The 19,176-nt window shown below is 40.5% G+C and overlaps 1 protein-coding gene and 1 long non-coding RNA gene across 8 annotated transcripts in view; one reads left to right on the forward strand and one right to left on the reverse strand.

Moving 5' to 3' along the window:
- SLC13A5 (solute carrier family 13 member 5) overlaps positions 1-4,475 on the reverse strand; it is a 29,371-nt gene extending 24,896 nt beyond the window's left edge. The window contains exon 1 of one of the 7 annotated variants that reach the window (XM_019743826.3): positions 4,253-4,475. In XM_019743826.3, the coding sequence (XP_019599385.1) occupies positions 4,253-4,354 (102 nt within the window). In that variant the 5' untranslated portion in view covers positions 4,355-4,475. Of the gene's footprint in view, positions 1-4,098 lie in introns of all 7 variants that reach the window. The other 6 variants (XM_074320660.2, XM_019743829.3, XM_074320657.2 and 3 more) reach the window with 6 other exon arrangements.
- LOC141568993 (uncharacterized) lies at positions 3,274-10,496 on the forward strand. The gene is made up of 2 exons (XR_012492346.2): positions 3,274-3,679; positions 3,764-10,496. It is a non-coding gene; the product is annotated as an uncharacterized LOC141568993 (long non-coding RNA).
- The last annotated feature ends 8,680 nt before the right edge of the window (positions 10,497-19,176 follow it).

Consider the following 19,176-nt stretch of genomic DNA (forward strand, 5'->3'; position numbering starts at 1 on the left):
CTATTATTAACTCTGTCCTCTCCCTCATCCCAACCCCGTCACCAAGACCTACTGCTTCTAGACCTTCATTCTCTGGCCTCTTCCCCTTCCCACCTTCACCCACCACGGCCGCTGCTTTTGCTCAGGGCACATCTCCTCCTGCCTAGATGGCTGCAAGTATCTTCTAATTTGATCTTTCTAGTTGTATCACACCACATTGCTGCTCCTTCTTTCTCTTTTGTAAAGCTGATCATATCACTCCCTGTTTAAAAGCCTTCTCTTGCTTCCAGGACAAAACCCACATGACTTAGGAGACCCAGTGCAATGGAGCAGGCCCTGCAGACCCCTCCAACAGCATCTCCTTGCCCACTTACACCCCGAGTTCCAGCTACCCCAGAGCGCTGGCAATAACCGAAGTTCTTACTCTTACACACACCGCCCCCCATGGCTCAGCTCAGCATTTCTCCTTGGGCACCTGTCCCCACCTCCCCCACAGGCTGGGTCTGTGCCCTCCCTCTGTGTTTTCCTCCCCACCCAGACCCTTGGCAATTTGCACATTGGGTTGCCATCATTTGTTTCCTGGACGGTCTCCCCACTACCACGACCAAACAGCGAGCACCTTGAGGGCAGAGCCAGTGTTTGTGGATTCACTCTGTCCTCAGCACCCAGCACAGGCCTGACACTTAGGAGACGCTCAGTAAATGCCTATTAGAGGAATGGGCCAGCGTAGCAGGAGCTACAACAACACTGCCGTGAAGATGTACCTGTACGCTGTCCCTGCTTATCATCACCCCAAAGAGCACATATGAGATGCATGAAACATTGCATGAAGACTTAGACAGTCTTTGTTTGAATTGAGTCATAAAAAATAAATCTTCCTTCAGCATCCCATGAGCACCCAGGACATCTCCCTCCCGTGTAATGCAGGGTTTCTCGGCATGATGGACATTTTTGGGTGATTCTTTGTTCTGTGGGGAAGGTTGTCCTATGGTAGGATGTTTGGCAGCATCTTGGCCTCCACACCACTAGGTGTCAGTAGCACTTTCTCCAGTTGTGACAACAAAAAATGTCTCCAGGCTTTGCAGAAAATGTCTGCAGTCCCCTGCTTGGGGGTTGCAGGTATCAATGCTGATTGAAGCCACCAGACTCAAGGCGGGACAACAGTGTGGTTAGAAGCCCAGGCTCTGCCACCAGGCAGACCTGATCAGTGTCCACTGTCTGCCATTGTCTGGCTTTCAACGGTCACTCATCAATGTCACTGATAAAATACTCCTCTCACTCCCAACCGTGGCCCCTCTCCCTGCTTGTTCCATGTCCTCACGTGTAAATTGAGGATTTAAGAGCACCCATTTTTAACATCTAGCATACATAAAGTGCTCGGTGAATTTTTATTATCTAAACTTAGAAAGAGCAGGTGGTAGATGTAAGCAATTTTCACAGCACCGTTCCAGGAGGTGCCAAATATAACCAATAGAAAAGACACAAGGCTGACTGCCCCCTCCCCTCCATGGCACTATAACGAGGCCCAGGAGATGCCCCACCCCCGAAGCAAACTTGACCCTCCTCATCTAGAATGCTCCCACAGTGGAGAGAGCAGGATATGTCAGACCCATCTGAGGAGCGGGTGGTAACTGTGCAGAATGAGATAGATTCTACCTGCAGAGAGGAGCCCGGCTCCCTGTAGGTAAGTTCAAACATTTCCATGAAGCTGGAATGTGGCTGGAAAAGCACTTAAAGCCAAGCTAAAAGTGGACAGTGGGAACGAAAAATCAGCATCAAGCACATAGTGGGGCTCAATAAATACATCTTAAATGCACACATATAATTAACAAGTAAGGGTGGCCATGACATGTTGCTTAGTGAAAAAAATGTAGGTAAGAGAACATACTCTGTGTGTGTGTGTGTGTGTGTGTGTGTTGGAGAGGAGAGGAGAGGAGAGGAGAGGAGAGGAGAGGAGAGGAGAGGAGAGGAGAGGAGAGGAGAGGAGAGGAGAGGAGAGGAGAGGAGAGGAGAGGAGAGATTGATTTCTAGAGAGAAGGCCATCAAAGTTACAGTAAATTATGGCAATCGAGAGTATTTTCATTATTACTTTATACTTTACAGACTTTAAAAATAAGATTTTGAAAACAAATTTAATAAAATAAATGATACAAAAAAAATGTATCGTTAAAAAGCTATTTAAAAAAAAAAATAGTACTCAGAGAAAGGGTTAAAAAAAATGGAGCAGAGATGAAGCCAGGAATGCAGCAAGGTGGCGGGAGGAATAGAAGGAAGCCTGCAGGAGAGGGGCCAGGGCACCGGCAGAGGGTGGCGTGCACTGAGTCACTGCCCCACTTGGACAGTACTAGCCAGGCTGCCAAGCTTTCCCTGGCCTCCCCGTAGCTCTGCCCCATGCCAATATCTCCGGGTGTCCTGGCACAATGATGTGGCTGTGGGGGTGGGGGGGCAGGGTCAGGGAGCTCGTCAGTGGTGACTAAACAGAGGCACAAAAGGAGAAAACACCAAGACAGGGTCCAGGCTCCCAGTCACCTGCCCCAGCGGGAGGGAAAGCACGTGAAGGCAGCCTTTGGAAGGACTTTCACCGATGTCGTCTCTTCCCTCACCCGATCCTCACTCCCATGGCAGGTTAATGACATGTATATACACCCTGAGTTGGGGGTCCCAGCCCAGGGCCATCTGTGTGCGTGGGGGTGGGGGTGGGGGCAGGGTAGGAGTGGGGTCTCAGTCATACTCCCCTGGAACAGGAAGTTCAGCCAAGCTACTATAATTATTCCAGGGAACAGCACTCCCCCCACCCCCCCAGCAGAACCAAAATCACAGCTCTCCTGCCTGACTCCCTCCTACAGACAATAACAACCCCAAATCTCTTTCTACAGAGGAAGTATGGCTGCTCACAGTTGGTATGGCAACTGAAGGGCCATCACAGTTGGATCTGCTGTCCTTGGCCCATTCAGGGCCTGTGTTAACACCCCCCCCCCCAAAGGTTCTTCTCAGCCTCCCCCTTCCACATCCTAAGAACCAGTATCATTCCTTTGGGCACCCAAAACCATGAAATATCAGAACCAAACCACCTTGCCCCATTGTACAGACGAGAACATCAAGGCCCAGAAAAATGCAGGGGCTTTGCTAAAATCACAATGATGACTGAATAGAGGAAGTCCAGTTCTCTCGCAGAGTTGGCTTTCTGATACCCCTGTACAATCCCACTCCTCCAGGACTGCCCCCCGAGTATCCCCTAAAGAGCTCCTCTGTTTGCCAAACCTGCCTGGGAGGTGGGGGGCAAGCCGGGGGTTTCCTGTCTGGGCTTAGAGTGAAAGGGCTGAAAGAGGGAATGAGGAAGGAGCAGCCAGCAGCCACAAAAGGCTTCAAAGGCCTCGGGCCTCTGCCAAATAGGCTTCACACAGCCCAGCCCAGCCTGGGCCAGGGCTCCCAGCACCGCCTCCAGCCCATGGCCAAGGCTATTCATTCTCTGCCTCCCTCCCAGAAGCAGTAGGAGGCCAGGGCATGGGACACCGCTTCCCTGCAGCCCTGGGTGGTGCCACCCAAGGCGTGAGTCCTGGGAACATGTCTGCCTCCTGCCACAGCCACAGCAGGCAGTGAGCGAAGCAGGCCAATCCTGACCTGCTTTTCAGCTGGAGCAGGATTTTGACTCAGCTGTGGCTTCCTAGGTTTCAGAGATGGATAGAAATGTGGACCATAGGTAGAGAAAGCAAGGCTCAAAGAAGGGCCAGAGAGTTGCAAAACAGCACTCAGGATCCACTTAGGTGATGATTTTTTTCTGTAGGTCCCTAACTGACCAGGAGCCATCTACAGCTGCGAAGTCCCCAATCGCTAATGGAAGAGACCTGAGCCAGAAGGGGGAAAAGACGAGCGCCCAGGCTCTCTGTCAGCATGGGTGGTATTAGGCTGGGTGAGAGGGAGAGGGAATGAGATTATGCACCCTAGGGAGATTCTGCGCTCCGGGCTGAGCCTATGGATGTGCTGTGTGGCCGAGATCTGAGCTAACTTCTACGTTTCTGTGCTTGTTGGGACAGTTCTTGCACCCTGGGATCTGTGAACCCGAAGGTCGGTGCGCCTCGGGGTCTCCGTGCCCCTTGGAATTCTTCACAGGGCACCTACCATCTGGCACCCGGAGCTCCCAAGTGCGCGCGCCCCCAGGAGAGCTGTGCCCACCCGGGAGTCTGTGCACTCCAACTCAGTGCTCCCGGGTTCGGTGCCCGCTGCTGGGACCAGGCGCCTGGAGTCCACGGGGCTGCCGGGAGATGCAACTGACCTTGGCGGGCATCAGAATGATGAGTGGCAGCAGCAGTAGCGGGGTGACGAACAAGATCGCGAAGGACTTGAACTTGGAGACATAGCTCAGTGCCGAGGCCATCGCGCGGGAGGGAGACCGACTGGAGAGGCGAGTGAGGGGCAGCCAGAGGCTCCGCGGGCTTAAGAAGGGGCCACAGTCCCCGGGGGATGCGGGGGGGGGGGGGAACAGCGGCAACTCCGCCCCCCCACGGTGGGGCCTCCCCGCGGCCCCTGGGCGGGGTCGGTGGGGCGCGCCTACCCCCAACTCTGCCACCCGGCGGCTGCCGGAGGCGCCTGCGGATTCCTGCGCTTGAGACCGGCCCGCCAGGAGCGACTGGGGCCCAGGCACCTCATGACTCTCCAAGCCTTTCCTAACTGTCCTGGACAGAGGCACGCCCGGGGCTGCCAGGCGGGATGTGATCGGTCATTCATTCTGCCTGCTTTGGCATGCGGGCCCCCTTCTGTGTTCGCACCTGCCCTTCCTGGGCCCTTCAGGGGTCCCAGCTGAAAGTCCCCACCGGCCTCTCGGTCTTTCGGATCTATCTCCCGAATCTCTCGCTCCTTTTCGCCTCATTACTAACTCCCCTCGCACCCGCATGCCGGAGGGGTCTCTAGCAGAGGTGATGACCACGCCCCGCACCCTCGGTACGGCGGGCCCCCTTTCCCGGGTCACTCCTGGCTTCTCCGCCGCGTCCGTGCTGCTCTGGGCACAGGACCCTTACCCCGCGCGTGTCCCCTCCCACCCAGCGCTTCCCGGGCGCTCTTGGGCAATCGCGGAGGAGGCGAGGCCACTGTCCTCCGCAATCTGAGCGCCTTCTGCCCTCCAGCGGACACCCGCGCAACCCGCCGACGGGCTCAATGACTTTGGTGGGTCTCAGAAGCCCGCTGCCCGCCTGACCCAAGCAGCTACTGCTATTTTACTGAGGGAAACGGGGATCCAGCGAGGAAGGGACTTAACCAACACCACACAGAGCGTCGTTCATTCATTTGGCAGAACTCCTGCCAACGGCGCACTGAGCACCAATTCTGTGCTGAGCCCTGTTTTGGGTGCTGGAGGTCCAAGGATGCAGACACCGCCACTGCCATCTGTCCCTTTTTTTTTTCCCTCCCTTCTCCTCCTCTGCCTGCTTGTCTTCTTATTCTGCAGCTTTCTTTTGGGGACTCTTAACCCTGCTTGAGTTTTAACCACAGCCTGCTTCTTAGTAATTACCACCCTCTGTCTTCAACCCAGCCATGTGCGGGAGTCCCAGAGTTCCACATTTCCGACCTTTTCCAACCTCAGGCCCTAAAACTCAACACCTCTTAATCAAGTTCGTGACTCTTCCTGTGACTTCCACTTAAGGACACATATTCCCCCAGACCCTTCCTGCATCTGCCTGCCTTACGCCCTCTCCCCTTTGTAATTCTCAATGATCTAACCCTGGGTTCCCCTGCCCCATCCCAGGCCACTCAGCACTAGTTGTGTTTACATATTCTTTGGTGTAATTTTTATTTAATGTTTTTTATTCAACACCATATGTTCAACCCGCACCTTTTACAGTGCCTGATCCAGTGTGTGCACGAGAAACAACTTTTTCCCCGGGGTGTATGAATGAATGCATGCACACCATTTCAGTACAAATACAACTGCTTGAAAGGGAGTATAACCTAATTAGGACATGGGCTCTGGAGCCAGACTGCTTGGCCCTGTGGCATCCTGGCTGTGTGCCTTAGACAAGTTGCCCTCTCTGAGCTTATTTTTTTCATAAATGGAGATAACACCAACGATGATTTCAAAAGGTTGCTTTAAAGATTATGTAAGTTAATGCTCAGAGAGTACTTAACACAATGCTCTGGCATATAGTAAGCAATCAGTAAATACTTGCTTTTGCAATTATACACAAAAATACTCTGAGTCGCAAAAGCAAATGGGGAAGGCTTCACGGAGGAGGTGGCATTTGAACTGAGACTTCAAAGCTGAGTAAAATTTGCCAGACAGCATTGGTGGCTAGTCAAAATCACCAATGAATGAGAAAGTATTAAAATTGTTGAGAGAAATCCCAAGATAATTCAGGAATACTGGAGACCAGAGTGCAACAACAACAAACAAAAGCTAAATAAGTGTAGAGATTATACCAAGTTCATAGGTAGGAAGACCAAGCATTGTCAAGATATTTGTTCCTCTCAAATTCATCTATAAATTCATTCAAATTCTAATTAAAGTCCCAACAGAATTTTTATTTGACAAGCTAAATCAAAAAATTCAAACTTTTGCAAGGCGCCAAGAATAGTTAAGACACTTCTGGAGAAGTGGGGGCAAATTGCCTATCAGAATTCAAGATTCACGACATTATAGTAATTCATGTAATTATTAAATATTGGCAAGAGGATAGAAAAATAGATCAGTACCATAGAATAAAGAGCCTAGAAATAGACCCATGCTTACATGGAAACTTGATATAGAAGAGAGATTGCGTGGACTATTTGATGCCTCCTGGCAGTTGCTGGACCAATTAGGTTTTAGCAGTAGAGACATTTTTCTTTCACTAAATATGTTAGACACAGAAGAAAAGTTTGATCATGATATGTAATAAATTAATAAAGTTATTTCTGCTTTTTAAATTTGAGTCATTTAATTATTCCCAAAAGCTGAAATGAGAGTTCAATTTATGCATGCAAATTTATTTACCAAAGAAATGCTCTGCTTTTTAATCATACTCCCAACTTCACAACTAACTTAGAATTTTAGCCACATATTGCATTGCATGAAAACAAATGAAGTAATGAAAAAGAGCATATCAATTTATATCTTGTATTGAAAGCTTATCATAAAATGGATTAAGTATCAAGCACTTCACCTCAATGTGGCTGCTTTTAGGAACCTGTCATCAAGGTGCATTCTATATTTTATTTATTGGGTTTTAAAAATAGTATTCCTCAAAAATATGAATCCAAACATTACAAGGCATTTCTTGTCCCTAACTGAAAATAGGGACATATGTAAAACCAAAATTATTTTGGAATTTTACTTATAATGATACATAATATGCAATTGTGTGATGCAACTCTTATCCTCACCTTAATAATTTAATAGAACTTTCATCTTATAACTAAGGTAGTGAAAGTCTACTTTTTGGTATAAAAATTTTTAATTACATGTGTTTTAGCAATTTGACCTCAGTTTCAATATGTAGTTGTTACTTTCTAGTCAGAATTAGCATTGTGTACAATTTACATTTTTGAAAACTTACCAGCCTATGGATGAATTTCTAATAAATAGAAAATGGGGATGTTAAAGAAAATACAGATGAGAATTCTCTGGGATACAGTAAGGTGGCAGATGTATTTTTCAACAAAACAGACTACAGACAGGATACAAATATTGGAAAGTTTTTCAACTCCACAAAATCCAAGAACAACCAAATCAGTGCTGAGTCCAATATGCCATCTCTATAGCAAAGTCATTGATTTACAAAACTATCGATTGAGCAAAAGCTTCGATTTACAAAACCTCTAAAAAAATACACCACTAAAAATACACCCGCTTTTTATTGAGATATAATTAGCTTAAAACATATTAGTTTCAGATTATTCTATGTTTGTAAACATCACGAAATGATCACAGTAAGTGTAGTTATCATCCCTCAACATTACAAAAAAAATGTTTCTTGTGATGAGAATTTATAAGATCCACTCTCTTAGTAACTTTCAAATACACAATTCAGTATTTGTGTAGTCACCATGTTACATCCCCTTGACTTATTTGGAAGTTTGTACCTTTTGACTCCCTTCACCCATTTCACACAACTTCCCACCCTTGCCTCTAGCAACCTTTAATCTGTTCTCTGTATCTATGAGTAATTTTTTTAAATGTTCACATATAAGTGAGATTATATAGTATTTTTCTTCCTCTGTCTGCCTTGTTTCACTTAGCATAATATGCTTAAGCTCCATCCACGTTGTCACAAATGGCAAGACTGTCTTCTATATCCATTTTTATATCAATAGACACTAGCTTGTTTCCATATCTTGTCTATTGTAAATAATACTGCTATGAACATAAAGGTGCATATATCTTTTCAAATTAGTATTTTCATTTTCTTCAGATAAATACACAGAACTGAAATTGCCCAATATAATTCTACTTTTATTTTTTTGAGGAAGATCCATACTGTTTTCCACAGTGACTGCACCAACTTACATTCCCACCAACAGTGCACAAGGGTTCCCCTTTCTCCACATCCTCACCCACACTTACAATTTTTCTTTTTGATAATAGCCACTTTGACAGAGTGTGAGGTGGTATCTCACGGTGGTTTTGATTTGCATTTCCCTGATCAGTGATGTTGAGCATCTTTTCACATGTCTATTGGCCATCTGTATGCCGTCTTCGGAAAAATGTCTATTCAGACCCCCTGCTCATTTTTTAATTGGATAGTTTCTTGTTGTTATTGAGTTGTATGTGTTCTTTATATGTTTTAAATATTAACTTTTTATCAGATAATATGAGTGGTAAATATCTCCTCCCATTCGGTAGGTTGCCTTTTCACTTGTTAATGGGTTTCCTTTGCCATGCAGAAACTTTTTTGATGTAGTCCAACTTGTTTATTTTTGCTTTTGTTGTCCTTGCCTTTGGACTCAGGTCCAAAAAATCATTGGTAAGATCAATGTCAAGGAGTTTACCACCTATATTTTCTTCTAGGAGTTTTACGGGTTTAGGTCTTACGTTCAAGTCTTTAATCCATTTTGAGTTAAATTTTATGTATGGCATAAGATAGTGGTCCTCTTTCATTCTTTTACATGTGACTGTCTAGTTTTCCCAACGCCATTTATTGAAAAAACTGTCCTCACCCTGTTGTATATTCTTTCCTCTTTTGTTGTATATTAATTGACCACACATGTGTGGATTTATTTCTGGGCTCTCTGTTCTGTTCCAGTGATCTATGTGTCTGTTTTTATACCAATACCATACTGTTTTGATTACTATAGCTTTGTAATATGTTTCAAATCAGGAAATGTGATTCTTCCATCATTGTTCTCCTTTCTCAAGATTACTTACACCAATTAATCTTTATGAGAATACTAGTAAGTAGTTAAATAAGCTTAACATTTTCACGTGATCATCAAAGTTAACTTTGGAAAACTCATACAAATTAGTGCAAAGACTAAGTTTACTCTTAAAAATATTCATAGCTGTTATACTTTTGATGCTAGTTAGATGTCGAATGTCAAGTTCATTTCTTCAATTAAATTTATCTCCTAGCAGATACTACTGTACTTCATAGAGGGAATGAAGTGGGGAAGACATTCATTGTTCAGGAAAATTAGTCATAAATTTCAGTATATATGCATATGCACACTTACTAGAATGGCTAAAATAAAAAAATACTGATTAAGTACTGATGAGGCTGTGTAGCAACTGGATCTCTTATACATTGGTGATGGGAATAGACAATAGTACAGACACTCTGAAAAACAGTTTGACAGTTTCTTATAAAGTTCAACATACATTTACCATACAGCCCATCATCATACTCCTGGGTATTTATCCTAGAGAAATGAAAACTTATGTTCATACAAAAACTTGTATGTGAATGTTCATAGCAATTTGATTATAACAGCCCCAGGCTAGAAACAATCCACATGTCGTTCAACAGGTGAGTAGATAAACAGACTACACAATCCATCCATAGAGTAGAATACTACTCAGCAGTAAAAATGAACATACTTGGAGGGATCCCAAAGGCATTATACTGAGTGAAAAAAAGCCAGTCTCAAAAGGCAACATATGGTATTATTCCATTTATACAACATTTTGCAAGTGAAAAAAATTAGAGGGAGGCAGAACAGATCGGTAACTGCCAAGGGTTAGGGTTGGGGGAGAATATAACTATAAAAAAGTAAGTAAACATTTTTATATCGTAATTGTGGTGATGGATACCCTAATCTACACGTGATAACATTCCGTAGAATTACACACAGAGACACACACATACACACACAAATTGTGCATGTAAAAATCATTAAATCTAAATAAAGTCTGTAGTTGAGTTGGTAGTATTGTACCAAAGTCAATTTCCAGTTTTTAATAATGCTCTATGGTTATGTGGAATGCTGTATTGGGGCAATCTGGAGAACTGGTATATAGGAACTCTCTGTACTATTTTTACAACTCCTTACGATGCTAAAATTAAAAATGATTTTTAAATTGTAGTAAATAAAAATATATACTTTACACTGATCAATCCAGCCTCTCCAAGTTCATATTTTATGGCTGATACTGTAGCAAAGAAAATGGTATTACCGCTGAGATTGTGATATGAATAAGGGGTGCCTAGGAAGGCAGCTGATGAATAGATTTCTTGGACTTTGGATACTTTTGAGTCTTTTTGTTCGTATTTGGGCAGGGTACTCAGTGTTTCTACAGATAGGTCTGCTCTAACGATTGGTTACAAGACTGGCGTCATTTGTTTGCACACTTTAATTTGGGAACAGTTCTATTTGTAAACAAGGTTTGGTTACTAACAAGTCAGGGCCTGATTTGCTCGGAGTACTGGATGTTGCCATTCAAAGAGAGCATTGGTCAGCTTTCACTAGGTTAGGCTTGCAACAACAAATATTTACTCCCAGCTGCAAGTCGGCTGGGTGTCTGTGGTTTTGCAACTCTGCTCCTGGCTGTGGGTTGACTGGGCAGCTCCAGACTCATTCTGGACTGTGGTTCTGCTTCACATGCTCTCTCATTCTGAAACCCGGACTGAGGAAGCAGACTCCTTCAGGACATGCTGTTCTCCTGGTGGAGAGTAGGAACAAGAGGGCTGGTGACCCTTACAGCACAGCCAAAGCTTCTGCTCAGGTACAGCATACCATACATACAATGCTTACCTTCTACTAGCCGGACACAGCAAGTCACATGACCAAGTCCAAAGTCCATGGGGTGGGGAGATGTACTCTGTCTACCGGAAAGGATTGCAAAGGTGGGGAGGGAATTGTGTGCACATAATATGACCTACCACACATGATAAACATTATTAAGACCAAGGCACTTACATCTTTTAAAGTGATGTTGTGGAAACGCTATCAAATTATGTAAGTTACATGAGCTTGGGTACTTGAGTTACATGAATTCAGAAGTGAGATGGTTATTACAGGGATGCAAATTAACATAGCTATTCAAATTGGAAAATCGAAATCAGGCTTTTTTTGACAGAAAGTAAGTCTGATTTGGATGGTTAATTTGACATTGTTAATTAGACAAAAATAATGTTTTAGATAGTTCATCAGAAAGAGGGTTTATTTGGGAAAAGAAAAAACCACCACAGCAGTGTGGGAAGACGCAATTTCCGGAAGACCCCTCAACGTGCAAAACAGAGTCATCTCTCAAGATGGCTCCCTTATATACATCCCCCCACCCCCCTACCCCCACACCCCACCCCCACACACACAGAGGAAGTTAGAACCATAAGTTTAACAGGACGTCTGGACTAGAGAATAACAGGAAGCCCAGCTCCAGCCACAGACCTCCCCACTGCCTGGTCAATTTGCTTAAAATGCCAGTTCGCTTTTATCAACATTAAAGACTGACCTTGCTTGTTTGTTAATTTGTTGCTTTTTGTTTTATACCCCATATATGAGTGAAATGATATGGTTCTTGTCCTTTTCCATCTGACTTATTTCACTTAGCATGGTACTCTCAAGATCCATCCATGGTGTGACAAATGGCAATACTTTTTTATGGCTGAGTGGTATTCCATCATATATATATATATTTTGTTTGTTTGTTTGTTTGTTTGTTTGTTTTTGTTTTTTTCTTTATCCAATCATCCTTCAAAGGACAGTTTGTTTCCACGTCTTGGCTATTGTGAATAGTGCTGCAATGAACACAGGGGTCCATATACCAATGTTACCCCAATAAATTTAATTACAAACAATTTTTTAAAGACTCACATTGCCAATTAGGTTATATAGAGGATGCTTCCCATAAGCCAAATGAGCTAAATTTGCAGCTCAAACATTTTGACACAAGTATAGTTTAAAGCACATGATTAACAGAAAATGTTCTATTCTGTCAGATGTATTGAAATTAACAATATTTTCGTTTTCCCAACTCTTTCCAATTATATTGGGTCTTTAACAATGCCTCTACATGAAACACATATTTAATGATCATTTGAAAATCCTAATAGACCTTTTGGTGTACTTCTTGAAAGTTGAACCAAAAAAGAATCCTAAAAGTCTCAGCAACAAATGTTTTTCTGAGTTAGGTGATTTCCAATTCTTTGCTGTCAACAAAATTGAGTGAGAACCCCATCGAGCTGTCAACTGATACAACAGCAAACATAATTTTCTGTGATAAATCATTATATGATTTTTGGTGAATTTGGTGTAACTTGGAAAAAGTTAATAGAATTAAGAAACTCTGATCTTTAAAAATCTTCTATTGCTATCTGTTCATTCATATGAACAAAGTTGCTCAGAGTTCACATCTGTAACAGAAAATAAGGATAGAATCAATGTTGAATCCTGCTTTATCCAGGTATATAAGTAACATACATCCTTCGACAATTGACAATAAAAAATCCCCATCAACCTATTGTGTTGCCTTTCCAATCAAATTTTACTTTTTATGTATTATAATTATCAAAATCTGTGTTACATTTATGTTGCTTTGGTCAAATGTATACTAATAATTGTTGTCATAATTCAAAACAGAAGATAACTTTAACACTTAGAGTCTGTTATAAGAAACTTTAAAACATGAGTATCTCGATTTATACACATATTTTTATGCAGAGAAATAAGATTAGAAGACCAATAGAAGACTTCGAATGAAAAATATGTTGAGAGGTTTTATGAGCTAAATAGAATGGAAATATAAGATACATGGGAAAAATACGTAAAATTTTGGTCTGTTAAGGAAGAGCTTGAGTATTTTTTAAAGTGGATAATAGCAAGTATCAAGTTACTATGATACGCAGATTCCATTGGATGCATCTTAAAAAGTGAAGTAATAATTTTATTTTTAAATGATATGTATAATAACCAGACATGACATTCTTTGCAACTATTAGTTTTAACCATATGAAATTATTAATATTCAACCATTTTCAACCTACAAATAAAGCATTCATATGGTTAAAATAATAATTAAATTTATGGAAAAAAAATTTTAGATGCCAACTTAAAAATGTGGAAAGAGATACGTAAGCTTTCCAACATTATCTTGGGGAGCATATGAGCCAAGAAGTTCAAAGACCACTGCCCTTAAAAAAATCTTCTCTTGCGCGTATGTACAAGGAGACATACAAAAGAAAGTTATGGTAATAGTGTTTGCAAGAGCAAAAAATTGGAAACGTCCAATAACAGGAAAATGAATAAATGAATTGGGGTATTTTCATGCCAAATTTTTATATAACGCGAAAAATGAAGGAATTAGAGGCATACACATAAATATGAATGAAGCTTATGAGTATTTGGTGAAAGTTTACAATATCTGATAAAAGAAATAAGTTACAGAAGAATACTTAGAGTGTGTTAATGTTTCTAAATTTAAAACATGCCATATAATACTACATTTTGCTTAGGGATACAAACGAAGTAGTAAAAGTATAAAGAATATCAATATAAGTAAACACCAAATTTAGTCTAGTTTTAACCTGGTGGGGAGGAGGCCTGTGATTAGAGAGAGGACTTCACCTGTATCTGAAATGCTTTATTATTTTAGTTGAGTTATGGATACAGAGATGGTTATCATATTATGGTAAAAATATGGTAAATATTATGGGGGAGTGGAGTAAAGACTGAGAGAAAGCAGCACAGGGGTGGCAAAGCTGTACTGTGTGTTTTTAAGTCAGGCAAGTACGAGTATCTTTTGATCACTGTGTATATAAATGATGTCTGAATTAAAATGTGAGCTTTGATCCCTTTTCCAAATTGGTGCTGGGTCCAAAGTTTTATGTCATGAAATAGTAATAAAGGCCTTGACTGGCTGGAAATCACAGATTTCTCTGGGCTGAGTGAGGATTCTAATTTTCCCCTTTGCTCTAATTATTTTCCAATCAGCTTATTGTGAACATTTTTAAACAAAGGAAAAAGTTGAAAGAGTACATAAGTCCATCTTATGTACATTGTTCCTGAAAATAGAAACATGCACTCCTATTTTATGAGATTGACATAACCTCAACACCAAAACCAGACAAGGGCAGTTCATAAAAGGAAAAGCCACTTTTTATCAGGATAACCAGCAGAGCATCAAAAATGTCTTTATTCTACACCCATCCTTAATCACATTTGGTTGAATATAGAATTCTATGCTGAAAACCACTTTTCCCTCATAAATTTAAAGGCATTTCTCTATTGTCTTTTAATGTCCAGTGTCACAATTAAAAAGTCTAAATCCATTCTTGCTCTTGATTTTTTTTTTTTAAAGGAAATCTGTAGAAATCCTCTCTGGAAATTCACAGGATCTTCCCCTGTTCCCACTGCTCTGAAATTTCATATTAAATGCTTTTTTATCAAGATGTTGACTTTCCTTGTGCTGAGCAAGTTCTGGAAACGTTTACTAAATTATTTCTTTGATTATTTCCTCCTCTCCAATTTCTCTATTCTCTTTCTGGAATTCCTATTATTTGGATGTTGTATCTCCTGAACTGATAATCTAATTTTCTTATTATTTCTCTCCTAATTTCCTTTCTGTTTGTCTTTTTGCTTTATTTGGGGGAAGTGTTCTCACCTCTACCTTCCAAGATTTCTATAGAGTTGGTTTTTTAAATGTCTGCTATTACATTTTTAATTGCCTTTTAAATTAAAAGGAAATTTAATTAAAAATTTTTGTTCTTTGAATAGTCTTTTTTATATCATTCTCTTCTTGTTTCAGAAAGTATCTTTTAAAAAATATTTCTGAGTATATTAATGTCAGTTCTTTTGAAGACTTTTCATTATGATATTATTTCTAATAACAAAAAATGGAAAGTTATAAATCTTAATTCACAAGAGAATGGTTTAACAACTTGGAGCATAGTTATACAATTAGGCAATTAAAATAAATAAACTAGACCTACATGTTTGAATGTGGATAAATCTCAAAGACATAATGCTGGTGGGGGGTAGTAAGCTATAGAAATATTTTAACTCCATTTAAAATATATGTACATTTTAACAATATGCATAAACAATATTACACATTGTTTATGGGTCCATACATATGTAGCAAATGTTTAAAAACTATGCAAGGGAATAATAAACTCCAAATTCAGGAGAGTAGTTATATATGAGGAGGCAGGGAAACAGAATTAGGGTACACAGGAGACCTCAGCTGTTATTTTTTAATATTTTCTTTCTTAAGCTGAGTAGTGGATGAACAGATATTCTTTTTTTAGTTTTGATATTTTTAAAAAATTCATAATGTGTTTTATTTATATAAAAATAGTGAGGGGATTAGTTCAAAAACTAAACTTAAAGTTTATAGAAAGATCAAATTTTATTTAAAATAGAAATAGGGAACCTGGAAAGTGAGGTCTCTGCTTAGAAATGTTAGAAAAAAAAAAAAAAAAAAAAAAAACAAGGACAGCAGAGAATATATCAACAAAACCCTAGCTGTCATTTACAAGATGTAAGTATAATAAATAACCTAGTTTTGCTTAATTTCAACGAAAAAGGAACTTTTGGTTCAGTGCCCTGAACATGATTTTAGGAAAAATAATCAAGAAAGAATTGCAAGAGAGGGGAAATTGTGCAAGCAGAGGGAATATTTCTTAGTACACTAAAATGATTTCCCTTATTATAATCCCTAAAGAGTGGATATATGAACCTAATTTAGAATTGATATGTGCAGTACTTTTCATCTGCCTTGGGGATGGTTCAGGTGACCCCCAGGAAGGATGGGTAGGGAAAGAAGGAGACAGAGAGGGGGAGTTTGGGATTGCATAGAAACGTGAGTGTTCTCCCAACCACGTGCCCTAGAATGTCCTGGTTACGTGCAACATCTGGTACTTCTTCCCACCAACAGATACTGTCAGGGTAAAATGAGCCAGTGTAGTCTGATCAGCATGGCCTTACTCGCTTCTCCCATCAGCATCCCCACATGGAAGTGCCCCCAGAATGAAAGATGACAGAATCCACTCTCCTAGTGACGTTTCTAATCTCGCTATTCATGATCATCACTGTGGTCATCACTGCGGCCCCCTGTTCTCTCTGCTGCTCTCCCCGCCCCTTTGTACCACACTACACAGGGTGGAGATGGTCCCAAGAAGGAACTAGAGCAAGATAGTCAACAGCACTAAGCAGATTATTTTAACAACAAATGAATTACCCTACCTCTTCCCATTCCCCAGAGGCACATACTTGCAACAGTACTACTAGCACTTGCTTCCAGTATTTATCACCACATTTCTAAATAAAATAATTAAACTGCTATTTCGTAACTTGCCAATTTTAGAAACTATTTATTGACTTCCTATAATCAAAGGTAAGTATTCAGCCCTCTTGCACAAATCCTACCATGTTGCAACCACCCATTTCTCCTTTACTTCACCATGTCTTCTCAATATAGCATAGCAACATTTTGGTTAAATCGGTATTTAAATTATTAGGACAACGAAATGCTTCCAAACAAGCTAAGAAAAATACTGAGGACAAGGTGAAAATGGGATGAACAACTTGGATTTCTGGTTAAATATGGTGACTTGAACACAGGTATTTAATTCTGTGCCCTCCTCAACTCCTCTTAAAATGATAGAACTACAATACAGAAATGGTATGAACCACAAGTACAAATAGGAGCAGAGAAAAGAAAGCAAAGCAATGTTGAATGATGGAGGAATAGCTGATTTGGCAGAGAGGAAAATGCAAAAACAAAGATGCTTCTTGTGGGATACTGATGAGAGCATACGTTCATTCACTCATTCATTCATTTAATAAGTGCTGAGTGCCTAATACGTCCTAAGCAATGTTCTAGTCACTGGAGAGAGAGTAGTGAACAAAAAAGACAAAAATGCCTTCCTTTATAGAACTATACTTCAGTTGAAAAAGAGATATATAAAAAAACACATCAAATATATAGGGTGATTGGGGGGGAAACAAAGAATGAAAGTAAAATATGAAATGTCACGGAATGGAGCAGAAATGTTTTATGGGGTGGTCTGGAAAGGTCTTACTGAGATGTGTCTTTTAAGGAAAAACCTGAAAGAAGTGAAGGAGCTGATTCCTGGCCTAAGAGACTTCTAGGCTTCCATTAGTGAACAGCTAATACAAATGCCCACCTGCAGTGGAGGTATGCATGGTTTTAGTTCATTGAACAGTAAAGAGGCCAGTGTGACTGGAATGGAGTGAGCGAGTCTGATAGGACTGGGATATGAATAAGAAAGACAACACTTGTGGACACCTCAAGATGGAAGCAGAGGAATTTCCACTTCCAATGTGGCCAAGTAATCTCCTATAGGACTGACATTCCTATATATAATAACTGTAAATTCTGGGGAAAATAAATTTCTTTTTTTCTTGGAAAAACAGCTACCTGAAGGCACAGAAGAGAAAAAACAAAACAAAAACAAAAAACAAAAGAGAAAAAGACAAAAACAAAAACAAAAAACAGCACTACCCGACACTTGGAAAAAGCCTAACATTAGTTAACACTTGGGGGAAGAGAAATGGGTGAGTTTCTGTTTTCACAGCTTTTAGTCTAAAGGCAGGCCGCCTAAAGCTTAATAGAAAATCCTCCTTCTTTCTGGCCAGAGAACAACCACCAGTTGGAAAGTGATGGGTAAATCTCAGAAACAAAAGAGTGTCATAAAGAGGGAGCCTTAAATTCTGCATATAAACTCCTCCCAAATCCCTGGATGATCCCTGAATTGCACATACAAGAGGCAGATTTAAACAACCTGGCTATAGATGAAAAGCTAAACTGAGCTTTGAGATTCAGTCTGCATTTGCACCCAATAAGTTAATTGCCTGCTTAAAAATAACTCGATACTTTTTCAGAGGACTATAACAGAATCCAGAATCTCTACAACATAATATTCACCATGTTCAAGATTCAATCCCACATTGTTTGACAAACACAAAAACAGATAAATGGGACCCATTCTCAAAAAGAAAAAAAAGAAAAAATACAATCAACACAGCCCAACTCTAAGATGACTTATAGGTTGTAATTAGTAGAAAAAAAATCTCAAAATTTATTGTAACCATGCTTGATGACATAAAAAATTGTTTGTAATAATAAACAGATAGGTAATCTCAGCAGATAATTAAAAACTATAAAAATAAATCAAGTAGAAGTTCTAAAATTGAAAAATACAATATCTGAAATTAAATATTAACAACACATAGATGACAAAGAGACAGTGAACTTGAAACTAGATGAATAGAAACTATCCAATCTGAAGGACACAGAACAAGATGAAAAAAAGAGAACCGAACCTCAGGGACTTGTAGGGAAATATCAAAATGTCTAACATACATTTAATCCGGGCTATAGAAAATGAGACGAATAATGGGGCAGAAAAATATTTGCCAAAAATGACTGAAATTTCCCAAAATCTGGCAAAAGTCATAAACTTAAAAATACAGAAAGCCCAGCAAACCCCAAGCAGGATAAAAATGAAGAAAACTATACCTAGCTAAATCATTATCAAATTGCTGAACACCAAAGATAAAGAGAAAATCTTCACAGCAACCCAAGAAAAATGACAGATTACATACAGGGGATTCTCAATTCAAATGACCAGGGACTTCTCATCAGATACTATGGAGGGCAGGAAACATTTTCAATATTCTGAAAGAAAAAAAAAAATCAATATCTGTCAACCCAGAATTCTATATGCAATGAAAAGAGTCTTCAAAAATTGAGACAAAATAAAGTCCCTTTTAGATAAAAGAAAACAAAGAATTCATTGCCAAAAGACCTACGCTACAAAATAGTATATAAAG

Source organism: Rhinolophus sinicus, chromosome 12, assembly GCF_057876585.1.
Source record: "Rhinolophus sinicus isolate RSI-liver-muscle chromosome 12, RSI-T2T, whole genome shotgun sequence".
NCBI lineage: Eukaryota > Metazoa > Chordata > Mammalia > Chiroptera > Rhinolophidae > Rhinolophus > Rhinolophus sinicus.